Source organism: Talpa europaea, assembly GCF_964194135.1.
Source record: "Talpa europaea genome assembly, chromosome: 5".
In the NCBI taxonomy this organism is placed as follows: Eukaryota; Metazoa; Chordata; class Mammalia; order Eulipotyphla; family Talpidae; genus Talpa; species Talpa europaea.
Genome location: NC_140071.1, coordinates 54,655,122 through 54,667,892, shown reverse-complemented (window position 1 = coordinate 54,667,892; position 12,771 = coordinate 54,655,122). Strand labels below are relative to the sequence as shown.

Here is a 12,771-nt window from a genome sequence, read left to right as displayed (position 1 = left end):
TTCTAGATATACCTAGAAGATTTGAAGATTTCGTGATGAATTAGATGTGGGGTGTGAGCAAAGAGTCAGTGATGACCTCAGCAGTATTGGTTTTGCAAATGAAAGGATAGAGTTGTGTTAGCTGAGATGGGACCATCTGTGGGAGTTGTAATCGTTAATGGAAAAAAATAAAAAACTCACTTTTGAACGTGCGATATTTGAGATACATATCCAGTTCCTAGGGGTCTGGAGTTAAAAGGAAACTATGCTAGCCAAACCTATCTGGGAATTCCCTGTATATAGAAGGCATATAAAGCCGGAGGTTAGAGATAATCACTAAAGTCATGAGTGTAGAAGAAAAGAGGCCAAAAGAATGAGCCCTGGACCTCCCTGGTGGCGCAGCGGTTGAGCGCTGGGTTGCGAAGCTGCCCGCAGCCTCTGCAGCACCGGTTCGATCCCCGGCTGCTCTCTGGCCACCGGAGGAGGGTCCCACATGGCGCGCAGACCTCTCCTGCCGCCCGCTGCTCCCCTCAGCAGTGTACTTTGGTCCTTCTGCCTGCTCTGCTCCCCTCTCTGGCTCTGGTGAATTCTCTCACCCTCCCACGCTTCTGACTGTACCCAGTGCTTGTATAAATAATAAATGAATAAATATTAAAAAAAAAAGGGGGGGGGGTAAAAAAAAAAAGAATGAGCCCTGGAGGTACTACAGGAAAGGGAAAAAGATATGAAAAATACTATTGAAAGGGAACATTATAGTTAAGAAAGGAAACTAATAGAATGAAAATATGTTTTCTTTGCTACATTTTAACTTCTCAAGAAAAGGAACCATGGCCTACTATCTATAGTCCATAGCATAGTGTCTGAAACTTGATGCAGTATTGTTAGTATATAATTGGTGAATAATATACAGGATAAATAATTTCAGTTTGGGACATATTTTATTTTAGGTACCTGATTAATATCTAATGGGTAGTTCTTCAGTTTGCTTTTGTTTTGTTTCTTTTCACCTTAAGAGTTTTGCAGCTTCCTGGCCAGTCATATATTAGAATTTAATTTAATGTTTGCTTATAATTAAACTCAGGTTCTGTATTTTTGGCATGAATACAATAGTGATGTTGTAAGTGCTGCTCATTGCATCTCAAACTAGTTGCCACATGATGATTTTAACTGATAATGCTAACTTTGAAGTAATTTAAGGTGATGCTTATGGGTTTTCTGTACAGTAAACTCATTTTTTTTTTTCCTGTTATAATTAGTAAGTATCCTTTAGGGAGAAACTGTGAGACTCTATTAATGTTCTATTATTCATCATTCTTTTCCTAGCTAGTTTTCATATTTATTGATAAGATTTGGCTAAACAGTTATTAGTGTCGTACTTGTCAGTTGTGATACCGTGTTATGCATTTTTTATGACCTGAAAAATCAGTTCTATACTTGGTAGTGTGGTAAATTTGCTCACTTAGAATCATTTAATAATGGGGCTTCCCTGGTGGTACAGGCGGTTGAGTGCCACACTATGAAGCTGTCCGCAACCTCTGCAACATAGGTTCGATCCCGGCTGGCCAGGAAGAAACCCACATGGTGCAGCAGACCTCTCCTGACTCGCCCACTGCTACCCTCAGCAGTGTATTTCATCAGTCTGCCTGTTCTGTTCCCCGCTCTGTCTTTGGTGAATCTTCTCACCCTCCTGCTCATCTGACCTGTACCCCGTTTCTTTTATAAATAAATAAATCTTAAAAAAAAAAGAATCATTTAATAATGAAGGTGAGAGACTTAAATGATTCTTTAGTGACAACCCTGTTGAATTATGCTATCATGTTATGAAGGAATGGCTTTTATAAACTCAGACTTTGGGAATATTTATTAACTAGAATTCCTCTAGTCAAGATTATGGACATGCTACTTAGAAGCTGTCCAAAGGATTGTTTCTAATTCACAAATTGTGTTTTGTATTTTTGGTGAGGTAAACTGAGTAAATGCTTAGAAACCTTGACGGTAAATTTGGTCACATTTGAGTGGTGTTTTACAAAAGTGCTGGTCTACATCTGCCTTCAAGCATATCCTCTGGTTATCTGAAAAGTAGTTTTCTGCCTCTTTTATCTCCAGCTTTGTTTTTCGTTTTTTCCTTTTGTTGTTTTTGTATATGCCAGGGGCCACCTCAGTCTGGAGCCCAGCATTAAAAAAGCAATGCCCATTTTCACCTGAGAAAAACAGGGAAAATGTTAAGTGTTCAGCATTTTGTTATCCCTGTAATCACATGGAGAAGGCACTAATTTTCAAAAGAGCCAAGGGAAGGAAAGAAAAGTAAAAGTAACCAAAATAATTAGCAGTTATAAAGAGGTCATGAACAAAAGATTAAAGAGAAATTTATTGTGGCGCTTATTCTGTTTGTTGATGTTTGGTGTTGTCCAGATAATGCTTAGTTGGTAAAATTTTAATCTGCAAGGAATACATTAATCTTTGTTATATTTTTGGGCCTCCCTGGTGGCGCATTGGGTTAAGTGCTGTGCTTTGAAGCTGTCTTCAGCCTCTGCAGTGCAGGTTCAATCCCAGCCGGCCGGCAAGAATCCCACGTGGCACGGCAGACCTCTCCTGTCGCTCCTGCTGCTCCCCTCAGCAGTGTATTTCTGTCGTCTGCCTGTTATGCTCCCTGCTCTGTCTCTGGTGAATCCTCTCACCCTCCCATGCCTCTGGCCTGTACACCAGCTCTTGTATAAAAATAAATAAATCTTTAAAAAAAAATTACGGTTATAATTTTGTCCTTGTAATAGATTCTTTCAAATTGATCGTTAATTTACTTGTTCATTTTCTAGGAATACAGGAGTTTCCAGAAAATATAAAAAATTGTAAAGTTTTGACAGTTGTGGAGGCCAGTGTAAACCCTATTTCCAAGTAAGTTCTTTGTTTAATAATGAGTTATTTCTGTGGATAAAATTATTATTACTGTCCATATTTTAATGTACAACTAGTGTCCATCTCAAATCTATACAAATCTATAAATGAAAAATGACCTAGCAATTCCACACCTAGGGATCTACCCAAAAGACACAAAAACATTAATTCAAAAGGATACCTGTACCCCTATGTTTATTGCAGCACTATTTATAATAGAGAAGACTTGGAAAAAACCCAAATGCCTAAAATAGATGACTGGATCAAGGTGTGGTATAGATACATAATGGAATACTATTTGGCAATCAAAAAAGATGAACTAATGCCATTTGAAGCAACATGGATGGACCTGGAAGGGATTATGCTCAGTGAAATAAGTCAGAAGGAAAAAGAAAAATACTGGATGGTTTCACTTATAGGAGGAATATAGGGGGAGCAAATAAGGAATCAGGGTAAAAAATAATAACAATAAGAAACACCAAAAACAAAGCAAAAAACCCACACAACTGTAAATCAGACATTTTGTAGGGGATGGGAAGGGAGGGAGGTCAAAATGAGGGCAGGAAGAGCACAAGGGGGACTATGGTGATGGTGCACGGGTGAATTGGTGGTAGAAAATTTGTGGGGACTATACCTGAGAAAAGAAAGCAAACATTGTAAAAAAAAAAAAAAGAAAGAAAACAGTGATATAAGAGATACATAAATAAATTATGTTAAAAAAGAAAAAGGAATCTTTTAATAATTTTTCTGTTTTACAAAGGTAAATTTGACATTTACATAACTATGAAAGTCTCAAAATGTTAGAAATGAGACTAGAATCCAGATCTCCTTGCTCACTGTTCTTTTCACTGTATATAAGAATTTCTGACCTACAAATCATATGTGCAGCACACTCAAACTGATGAAAATAAAAGAAACTAAAAGATCAACATGGAAAAAGCAACAAAAAAAGGGAAAGCCACAGAATTGTTTGTACCTTATACCAGAGGTCATATGTATTCTTTTATGGTGGGAATGACTGTAAACAAATTGGTACCAAAGCCGTTAAGTTTTGCAAAAACAAAATGATAAAGCAGAATGGTAAAGAGTGAAGTACAGATTAGCATTGTCACTTGAAAGTTGAGACCATATCATATCACCATATCACCTTATTGTATTTAATGAATTTTTCCAACTTTGACTTAACTTGCTGTGGCAGATGGGGAAATGTGAGACAATGGAAGAAAAAGAATCAAAGACTAATTTCTTACTAAAAGAGAATAGTGTACTTGTCAAAATCTAGGTAATATATGTAAAGTTGATGCCTTACTTTCCTTTTGAAGTATTGTTAACATCATTAAATTCCAGAATTACAAATTTTTTTAAGATTTATTTATTTATATTTATTTATTTATACAAGCACTGGGTACATTCAAGCGCGAGAGGGTGAGAGAATTCACCAGAGCCAGAGCCGGGAGCAGAGCAGGCAGAAGGACCTAAGTATACTGCTGAGGGGAGCAGCGGGCAGCAGGAGAGGTCTGCACATCATGAGGACCCTCCTCCAGTGGCCGGGGAGCAGCCAGGGATTGAACCAGCGCTGCAGAGGCTGCGGGCAGCTTCACAAACCCAGTGTTCAACCGCTGCGCCACCGGGGAGACCCCAGAATTACACTTTCTTTACTAAACCAGAGGAGATAAAAGTAAACTCAAATACACAGGTTTTAATGTGCCCTTAAAATGTCATCTAGCTTTATAAATTTTTTTCTCATTTCTCATTACAGAATTATATAATCTTTTTTTTTTGTGATTATTTAGGGACCACATGTTGAAAAGGAAAATATTCTAAGCCAGTAGTTCTGGTGTGGGGATGATTTTGCCCTCTGGGGTTACTTGGTAAATGCTGGAGTTTGGTTTTTTTCCCCCCCAACTTGTGGCAGGACTGCTACTGGCATCTAGTGGGTAGAGGCCAGGGTTGCTGTTAAACATCCCATAGTACACAAGACAGTCCCCACACAAAAGAATTTTACGGCCTCAAAAGTCAATACTGTCATTGTATAAAAATCCTTATACCGTCCTTTGGATTGATGTTAGATGAATTTCAAGAGTGCCTGATGATTTTATACTTAGCATCTAACTACATTTTTGTGTATTCAGACTTGTTTGTAGTTAATAATTTTGTGCAGATTTTATTTTATTGAGCGATAATCCCCTTTTTTTTACACCTTAGCAACATCTTTATTTTTTTAAAACAAATTTTATTTTTATATTCCCCATACAATTGCAACCCCCTTATTTTGACCTCAGTCCTTCCCCTCCGTGCCCCCCCACCCCCATAAAGTGTCCCTGGTTCATAGTTTTTTGTTGATTTTGATTTTCACTTTCTTATATTCATTTTCCTGGTCCCTTATTTAATAATCCCTTCTTTTTCTACAAAGTGATGAAGGTATAAACATTGAAACAGGTAAGTTACTACAAAAGACAAATCTTAATTTGAGGATCACTTCTAAAAATGAAGTGATTGTTAATCTGTTAAGAACATATATTGAGGGCTTCCCCGGTGGCGCAGCGGTTGAGCGTTGGGCTGCGAAGCTGCCGGCAGCTTCTGCAGCGCCAGTTTGATCCCTGGCCGCAGGCGAGGGTCCCACATGCATGCAGACCTCTCCTGCCGCACCTGCTGCTCCCCTCAGTGGTGTACTTCGTCAGTCTGCCTGTTCTTCTCCCCGCTCTGGCTCTGGTGAATTCTCTCACCCTCCCGCACTTCTGACTATACCCAGTGCTTGTATAAATAAATAAATAAATAAATCTTAAAAAAAAAAAAAAACTATATATTGATTACATATATTTTCAAAATTTTAACAAGACATTAAAATTCTGTATATGAATTTAATTTAAATTCTGATGTATTTTATATAGGCTTCCTGATGGATTTTCTCAACTATTAAACCTAACCCAGTTATATCTGAATGATGCTTTCCTTGAGTTCTTGCCAGCTAATTTTGGCAGGTAAATTATAGTTTCTTCTAAAACCTTTCTTGTTAGCTCTTTTTAAAACTACAAGTTGCTTTAGTAAAACTACTAATTATAGTTTCATAGGCTCTTCTTTTGTAATTATTTCCAAGCGTTGTGATTTTTTTACAGTTTCTTTGTACATGGTTATTTTGACTTCGATTTTATTTTTTCCAAGTGAACTATATGATTGAAAATTTGAAAGAAGGAAATAATTTATGACTTGACTTAGTTTTTAAGGTGTGCATAAATAGGAATAGGGATAATTCCTGTATGTTTGAGATAGGGAATGCTTTATTCTTACCATTTACCACATTTGAAAATGAGCTGATTACTGATTTACCTGTCTTTACTGGAATTGAAATTCTCTAGGAAAGAGAATGTGATTCTGGGGTCCACACAGATTTTGTATGGCCTCTCCCCTTGTCTGCATGTACAACAGTTCCTTTCATAGTTAAAGCCTCTGTTAGATTTTTTAATGGAGAAATGAATGAATGGAAAAATAGGTATCAAATTATTGTTGTATTTAATTACTAGAGAAGGGGCTATCCAACTACATGTTATTTTTTTAATAATCTTTTGTATAAAAGCAATGTGACAGTGTGACTGTCAAATTCCTCTTCTGTATCTGGCATTTGAAACACGTTTTTAAACTAAAATGTGTTTGTCATATAACGTTGTGTTTACATGTTGATTTGATACATATATTTATATATGTATAGTAATATGATCCCCGTTGCAGCATACCTGTGGACCACTTAATCTGCTCATTTTCTTTTTAATTTTAATTGGAATGTACATCATTGAAGAGCCAGAGGATTTTCCCTTTTCCAAGTCTTTTGTGTCCCCTTACTTTTTCTCTCAGAGGTGAACTCTAGATTTGAATTCTTATTCTCCAGTCTACCAAAGACCAGTAATTTGGGGAAAGTTATTTTCAGAAAAAGACATGAAATGCTCTAGAATTGATGTTTAGGGGTCATTATGCTTTGAGAGTGTCTAAAAATATTTACCTTTTCCCTCCCACTAATTAAATTAGATTGTCTTTATGTGCTTTGTATGTCTATGTAATTTTTAATACAGTATTCTGCACGTCATAACCATATAGCAAATAGTTGTTTTAAAGTTTGGATATGGCATTATTTTATTAAATAGAATATTTTCTTTATAGTTGCTTCACTTTTCCTTTATTTTGCAGACTAACTAAACTCCAGATATTAGAACTTAGAGAAAACCAGTTGAAAATGTTGCCAAAGTAAGTAAAGATACTGTCCTTTCAAGTTTAGAATTTTTTTAATTAAGTTCCTAAAAGATTTTTAACTTTTTAATATCTAAAATATGAGTATAAATTATTTTAATATACTTTCATTTGTGGTCATTTTAATTACTGATAATTCAATATAAAATTTGTGTATCTGTTGTTTTTTATTCATAGTTTTCTAGATATCAGTGTGTTAAGAGCCTATCCAAGTCTCAAATAGAGTTCCGTAAGTCTAAAATATTTACTATCAGGCCCTTTACAGAAAAACATTGTTGACCTCTTGAGGGAAGTATCTCCAGTTATCCAGGTGTTAGTTGTTCTGTTTATTTAACATGTATATTATTTAACTTACATCTGTGAGGACATTTAACCATATACTCTAGTCATGCATCTATTTCTCTACTTTTCACTTTCTTCTTACCTGCCCAACATGGACACATTTGCCCATGTGCTTGTATTCTACCTCTTCCCCCATGAATGTAAGTCTTTGAGGGCAAAGAACACACCTTGTTTTGATCTCCCAAAGACATTATGTATTATTAACAGAGTAATTGCTTGGTGCAGGAATGACTGGAGTTTATAGTGATGGTTATGATTATAATAAATTGCATTAACAATTATGATCTGTATTAAAAAATGGTTTAAATATTTTGCAGAATTGGTACTGGCATTAATGACTCCTCAGCTCACAGCATGACTGGTTTCAAAGAGATTTGAATAACCTAGGTGTACACTGTTTAACTGAAACAGCTAAGCCTATAATTAGTACAGTTTATCAGTTACCGTAATTAACTCACTTATGTTCCTTTTTATTCCTGACTTGACTTCAATTTGGGGTCTGTTTGTATATTTACAAATAGAATTCTTTCCTGCTTTCTCTTTAAGACTCATGATTGAAACCTTCGAGGCCTCATAAATTATAAAGAGGCCATTGTTTTAAATGTTAATAAAAGTCATGTGCATTTAGGTTTTGTGAATGAACTTTTTTGAATCAAAGATTAGAGCAGAGGGAAAGCTATTTTCCATATGTAGTTTAGTGAAATTTAGTACCATCTTAGTACTGGAAAGCACAATACCAAGTTCACAAAAGATGATGTGTATTCTTTGAGACAGGAAAAGATGAAAATAAGTTTAATACAAAGGAATTTTAGAGGTTAAACAGGAGGAAATTTGAAGAATATTGTTTCTGCCTGCCCTTGAAGTAGGAAGATGAATCTTAAATGAAAAGACTTGCAATGAAAAGGATGAATTTGGGCCTTCCTGGTGGCCTAGACATTAAGTGTTAGTACTAACACCACTAACACCACTATGGAGGCCGGTCCCTCAGAGCTAACCCACATATGGCACAGGAGACCTCTCCTATCTTGCCTGCTACTCCCCTTCCCAGTGTATTTCAGTTAATCTTCCTGTTCCTCTCCCCACTCTCTCTGGTGAATTTTCTCTCATAGTCCCTCTCCACTCCCCCACACTTCTAGCCTACACCCCAGTTCTTCTACACACATAAAAGAAAATCTTAAGACCAAAGTTGTCGGTATTAGCTGTAACAAGTTGAATTGGAGGCACTTTAGTTCTTTATATTTATTTCTGCTTTTTCATTGCATATTTGTCATTCATATTTTCCTATATCAGTTAAAACTTAAGTTTCTGAAGATGTTTGTTACTGAAGTTTTCCAATGAACTTCTTTTCATTATTGTACCCTCTTTTATAATTTACCCCATCAAAACAACAATTGTTGTATGTGAAGTTTTTGGGTTATCTTCATGAGAACACTGAATTAAAAAAAAAAATGTTTTTTTATTCTTTGAATCCTTTCTCCTCCTCATAGCACTCTCTGCTTTTCTCCAAGGGGTATCTGCCTTACATAGTTTGGATATAGGAGTTTAATATCACAGAGTCTAATCTCTGGAAAAAGATCCTGGAAACACCTTTTTCTTTGTTATTAAACAAAGTAGAGCTGAGTAAGAGAAGTAAAATTATTGTACCTGTGAATCACAGGTAAATCTAAGTTAAATAAAGTAAATCTAAGTTAAATAAAGTAACTTTGAGGAAAATTGGAGTTGGAAGATGAATTAAACTAAAGGTTTGTTGATAGAATGGCATTTTAAATGGAGCTGGGGAAGATTAGCTTCCTCTAATGTTAGAACAGTAACTTAGTGATTTTACAAACTTGAAGTGTGGTATTACATTTTTTCACTTAACAGCCAGAGAAAAGTATTGAGTTTTATTTTACTTACTACTATTAGTTTGTTAAATTTCCAGAGAAGATAGGAATAATCTGTTCTTATGTCATTAATTTATAGAGCCTATATTTTTTATTATGTTAATTTCTAAATCATTAACATTGCTATAATTTACAGTAATATAACTGTATTTTGCTATCGTCATATGCTGAAAGGATTTTAGTGCCTGGCCCTTGATGGGTAGTTAAATAATAGCGTTTTCTTAACATAGCAATTTATAAGCATAAATGTGCATTTGAACTTATTAGCAATTAGTTTAAAGAATTGCCCTTATGAAACAAGAAATAGAAGTACAACTTATTTTATTATGAAATCAATTTATACTGTAGTTGCAGGAAAGTGTTCATACTGAGTTAGAAATTTGAAATGTATTATAGCTTTCACTTAAAAGAAATGCCAACTAATTATAGTTGATTCTTATAAAACTGTTTTGATTGTATTGAATTCAGTTTTAAAATGTGTGGATCAGTGTTTACTGTTCTTAGAATTTTGAATATTCATTTTCAGAGTTAATTACCTTGAAGTTTTATAGATACATAACTGATCCTGAGAAATGATACTAGTTACTATGGGGCAACCAGTCATAATTCATTAATTGACTTGTGCTGATGAAACTTAGTCTGTGGGGATAAAAATCAGTTATTGATGTTTTGGCCTCTGGGTTTAAATTTATTGTGATTCTTTCTTTTTTTAAAGATTTATTTGTTTATGCATACAAGCACTGGGTTACAGGCCAGAGGTGTGGGGGGTGAGAGGATTCACCAGAGACAGAGTGGGGAACAGAACAGGCAGATTGACTGAAGTACACTGCTGAGGGGAGCAGTGGGCGAGTCAGGAGAGGTCTGCTCTGCGATGTGGGTTGCTCCCTGGCTGGGCAGGAATCAAATTTGTGCTGCAGAGGCTGCAGATTGCTTCATAGGTTGCGTCTTAACCCTTGCGCCACCAGGGAGGCCCCTATTGTAATTGTTTCTTAAGAATAGAAGTGAAAACCTGATGAGAAGTGAAATTAGAAAATAACTGATAACAACGACAGACAGACAATTATAAACCCGGGACATCCTGCAGGAGAGGGGAAAAGAGAGGGATAGGAGGGAGGGAGGGCAGAGCACAGTAGGGGACTGTGGTGATGGGGCACTGGTGAATTGGTGGGGGAAATTCTATGGGGATTACACCTGAGGAATGGTAAGCAAACATTGTTTAAAAATGAACAATGAGGGCCTACCCAGTGGCGCAGTGGTTGAGCGCTGGGTTGCCAAGCTGCCCGCAGCCTCTGCAGCGCCCGGTTGGATCCCCGGCCGCTGGGCAAAGGTCCCACATGGCGCGCAGACCTCTCCTGCTGCCCGCTGCTCCCCTCAGCAGTGTACTTCAACAGTCTGCCTGTTCTGCTCCCCGCTCTGGCTCTGGTGAATTCTCTCACCCTCCCGTGCTTCTGACTGTACCCAGTGTTTGTATAAATGAATGAATGAATGAATGAATGAATGAATGAATGAATGAATGAATAAATAAATCTTCAAAATAGAAAAAGAACAATGATGTAAATATATATAAATTAATTTTAAAAACTGATAGTTTACTTCATTTTATCTAGAAATTAATGATTATTAGAACGTTATTTGTATTTTGTCTACGAGAGTACATGTACATTATTAGTTATTACATAAGAATGATTTGTAGTCTTAATTTTGAGAGCTTCCATATAATTGATTTTTTTATATTCTTAATTAACTCTTTATAAATCTTTCATGAATAGAACCATGAATAGACTGACCCAGTTGGAAAGACTGGATTTGGGAAGTAATGAATTCACAGAAGTGGTAAGTTCTCAGCAGTTTTATTACCCATAACTATTACATGTGATCAAGAACAAAATGTGAAAATTTACGTGTTCATTTCTTTGCATATTTTTAAGTATAAACTTGGGTGTAAAGACATATACACACTTTTGAGGGGCAAATTAACAGGTAAAATCAACCAGGTAGATAAATACATTTGATATGGATGGAGGTTAAATTGTAAAATTAGAGCGAAACCTGCCAGAGAGGTAGCTAAAAGGTATAAGAAGTACAAAACTTGAGTGATTATAAGGGAGAAACAAACTTTATCAGGCTAGAATGCAACAGGAATAATACTTCTAAGTCAAAATAACTCTGGGACTATTGTTTAGGAATTTATTCAATGATAAGATATTTATCTGTAATTTTTCTTTATTGCTAGAGAAAAAAATCATTGAAAAACATCTGTTATTTTTCAGTTGCTAAGGAGACATCTCTGCATTGTTTTTTGCTTTGTATGCAAAATGCACTATGATGCTGAATTGAAAAGGAAAGGAGTATTTAAGCAATTTTTTGTGTTTATTCAATTCTGTTAAGATAACTCAGAAAATGAGCTAGATTTTTAAAAAGAGGAATTTATTAAGCTGAATATTATCATCATAAGAATTTTTTGCATCAAGTTTCCAAGTTTGTTTGTTTTTTAATTGTGGTGGATTTCAGATGATTGTCTTAAGAACAAGAATTTTCACCTCTGTGGTCCCTCTTGGTATTTTCTGTTTGCTCTCTATTTAGCTTTCTAGCTGAAAGTCAGTGGAGGAGCTGGTGGTTTTTAGGTACCTTATGTTCTTTTTATAAATCTTTCATATTCTTTATTTTGTTTTAATTGAAGATGGCTTATGATGTGTTTTGGGAGTTCTTAATCCTTGTGGAAAGAATTCCTCCTTCCCAAATTACCTAACTATTGTACTCTTTTAATTTTTATATGTATTAGTCATTTGCATACTAACTACTTGAAAATTCCTAATTATCATGAACCAGAGCAACATTCAGAATCACCAGTTTTGTACCAATTTGGTCTTCCAACATATATTTTTAAAAATTCACTAATAGAATTATAGCAGGTAAAGGACAAAAGGAGATTCTGTTTAGCTGAGTTTCAACTAGAATTCGTACCTCTGAAAATCTGAATGACATGCCTTTTAAGTATTACTAATGTTAGTGTGATTAGATGTGATGATACTCAGTGCCACCATAGTGGACTGGACAAGGTTTGTACAATGATAGAAATTATTTTGAAAGATGCTTTCAGATCTTTACCCTCTAAGGGTGACTGCCCAGTATCAAATTTTGTCTGATACTAAGGTCTGCTACAACTCTGGTTAATTTTTTTGTCCTCAACACTGTATTATAAACAGTATTTGTCATTTGATAGCTAGGAGTTTAAAGTTATATAATATGCTCTATTGTGTGATTATGCCTTGGTTTACTTACTTTTCCTTTATTATTGGACTTTTAATATGTATATCACTTGATTCTTTCCCCACCCCCCTATTACTCACTAGGAAGTATTTTTGTGATTTTCTCCAAGATTTCCAGAAAGACTAATTTTTTGTATAGAAAATAATTGTGTCTTTATTGTACTCTT

The 12,771-nt window shown here is 35.5% G+C and overlaps 1 protein-coding gene across 7 annotated transcripts in view; it reads left to right on the top strand.

Annotated features, from left to right (window-relative positions):
• The window catches only part of ERBIN (erbb2 interacting protein), a gene marked incomplete at both ends in the record, with an annotated part of 78,262 nt that overhangs the window by 11,776 nt on the left and 53,715 nt on the right, over positions 1-12,771 (top strand). For all 7 annotated transcript variants that reach the window (XM_084233358.1, XM_084233355.1, XM_084233357.1 and 4 more), the window contains 4 exons: positions 2,793-2,871; positions 5,763-5,852; positions 7,051-7,107; positions 11,105-11,168. In XM_084233358.1, coding sequence (XP_084089484.1) covers positions 2,793-2,871; positions 5,763-5,852; positions 7,051-7,107; positions 11,105-11,168 — 290 coding nt within the window. The remainder of the gene's footprint in view (positions 1-2,792; positions 2,872-5,762; positions 5,853-7,050; positions 7,108-11,104; positions 11,169-12,771) is intronic.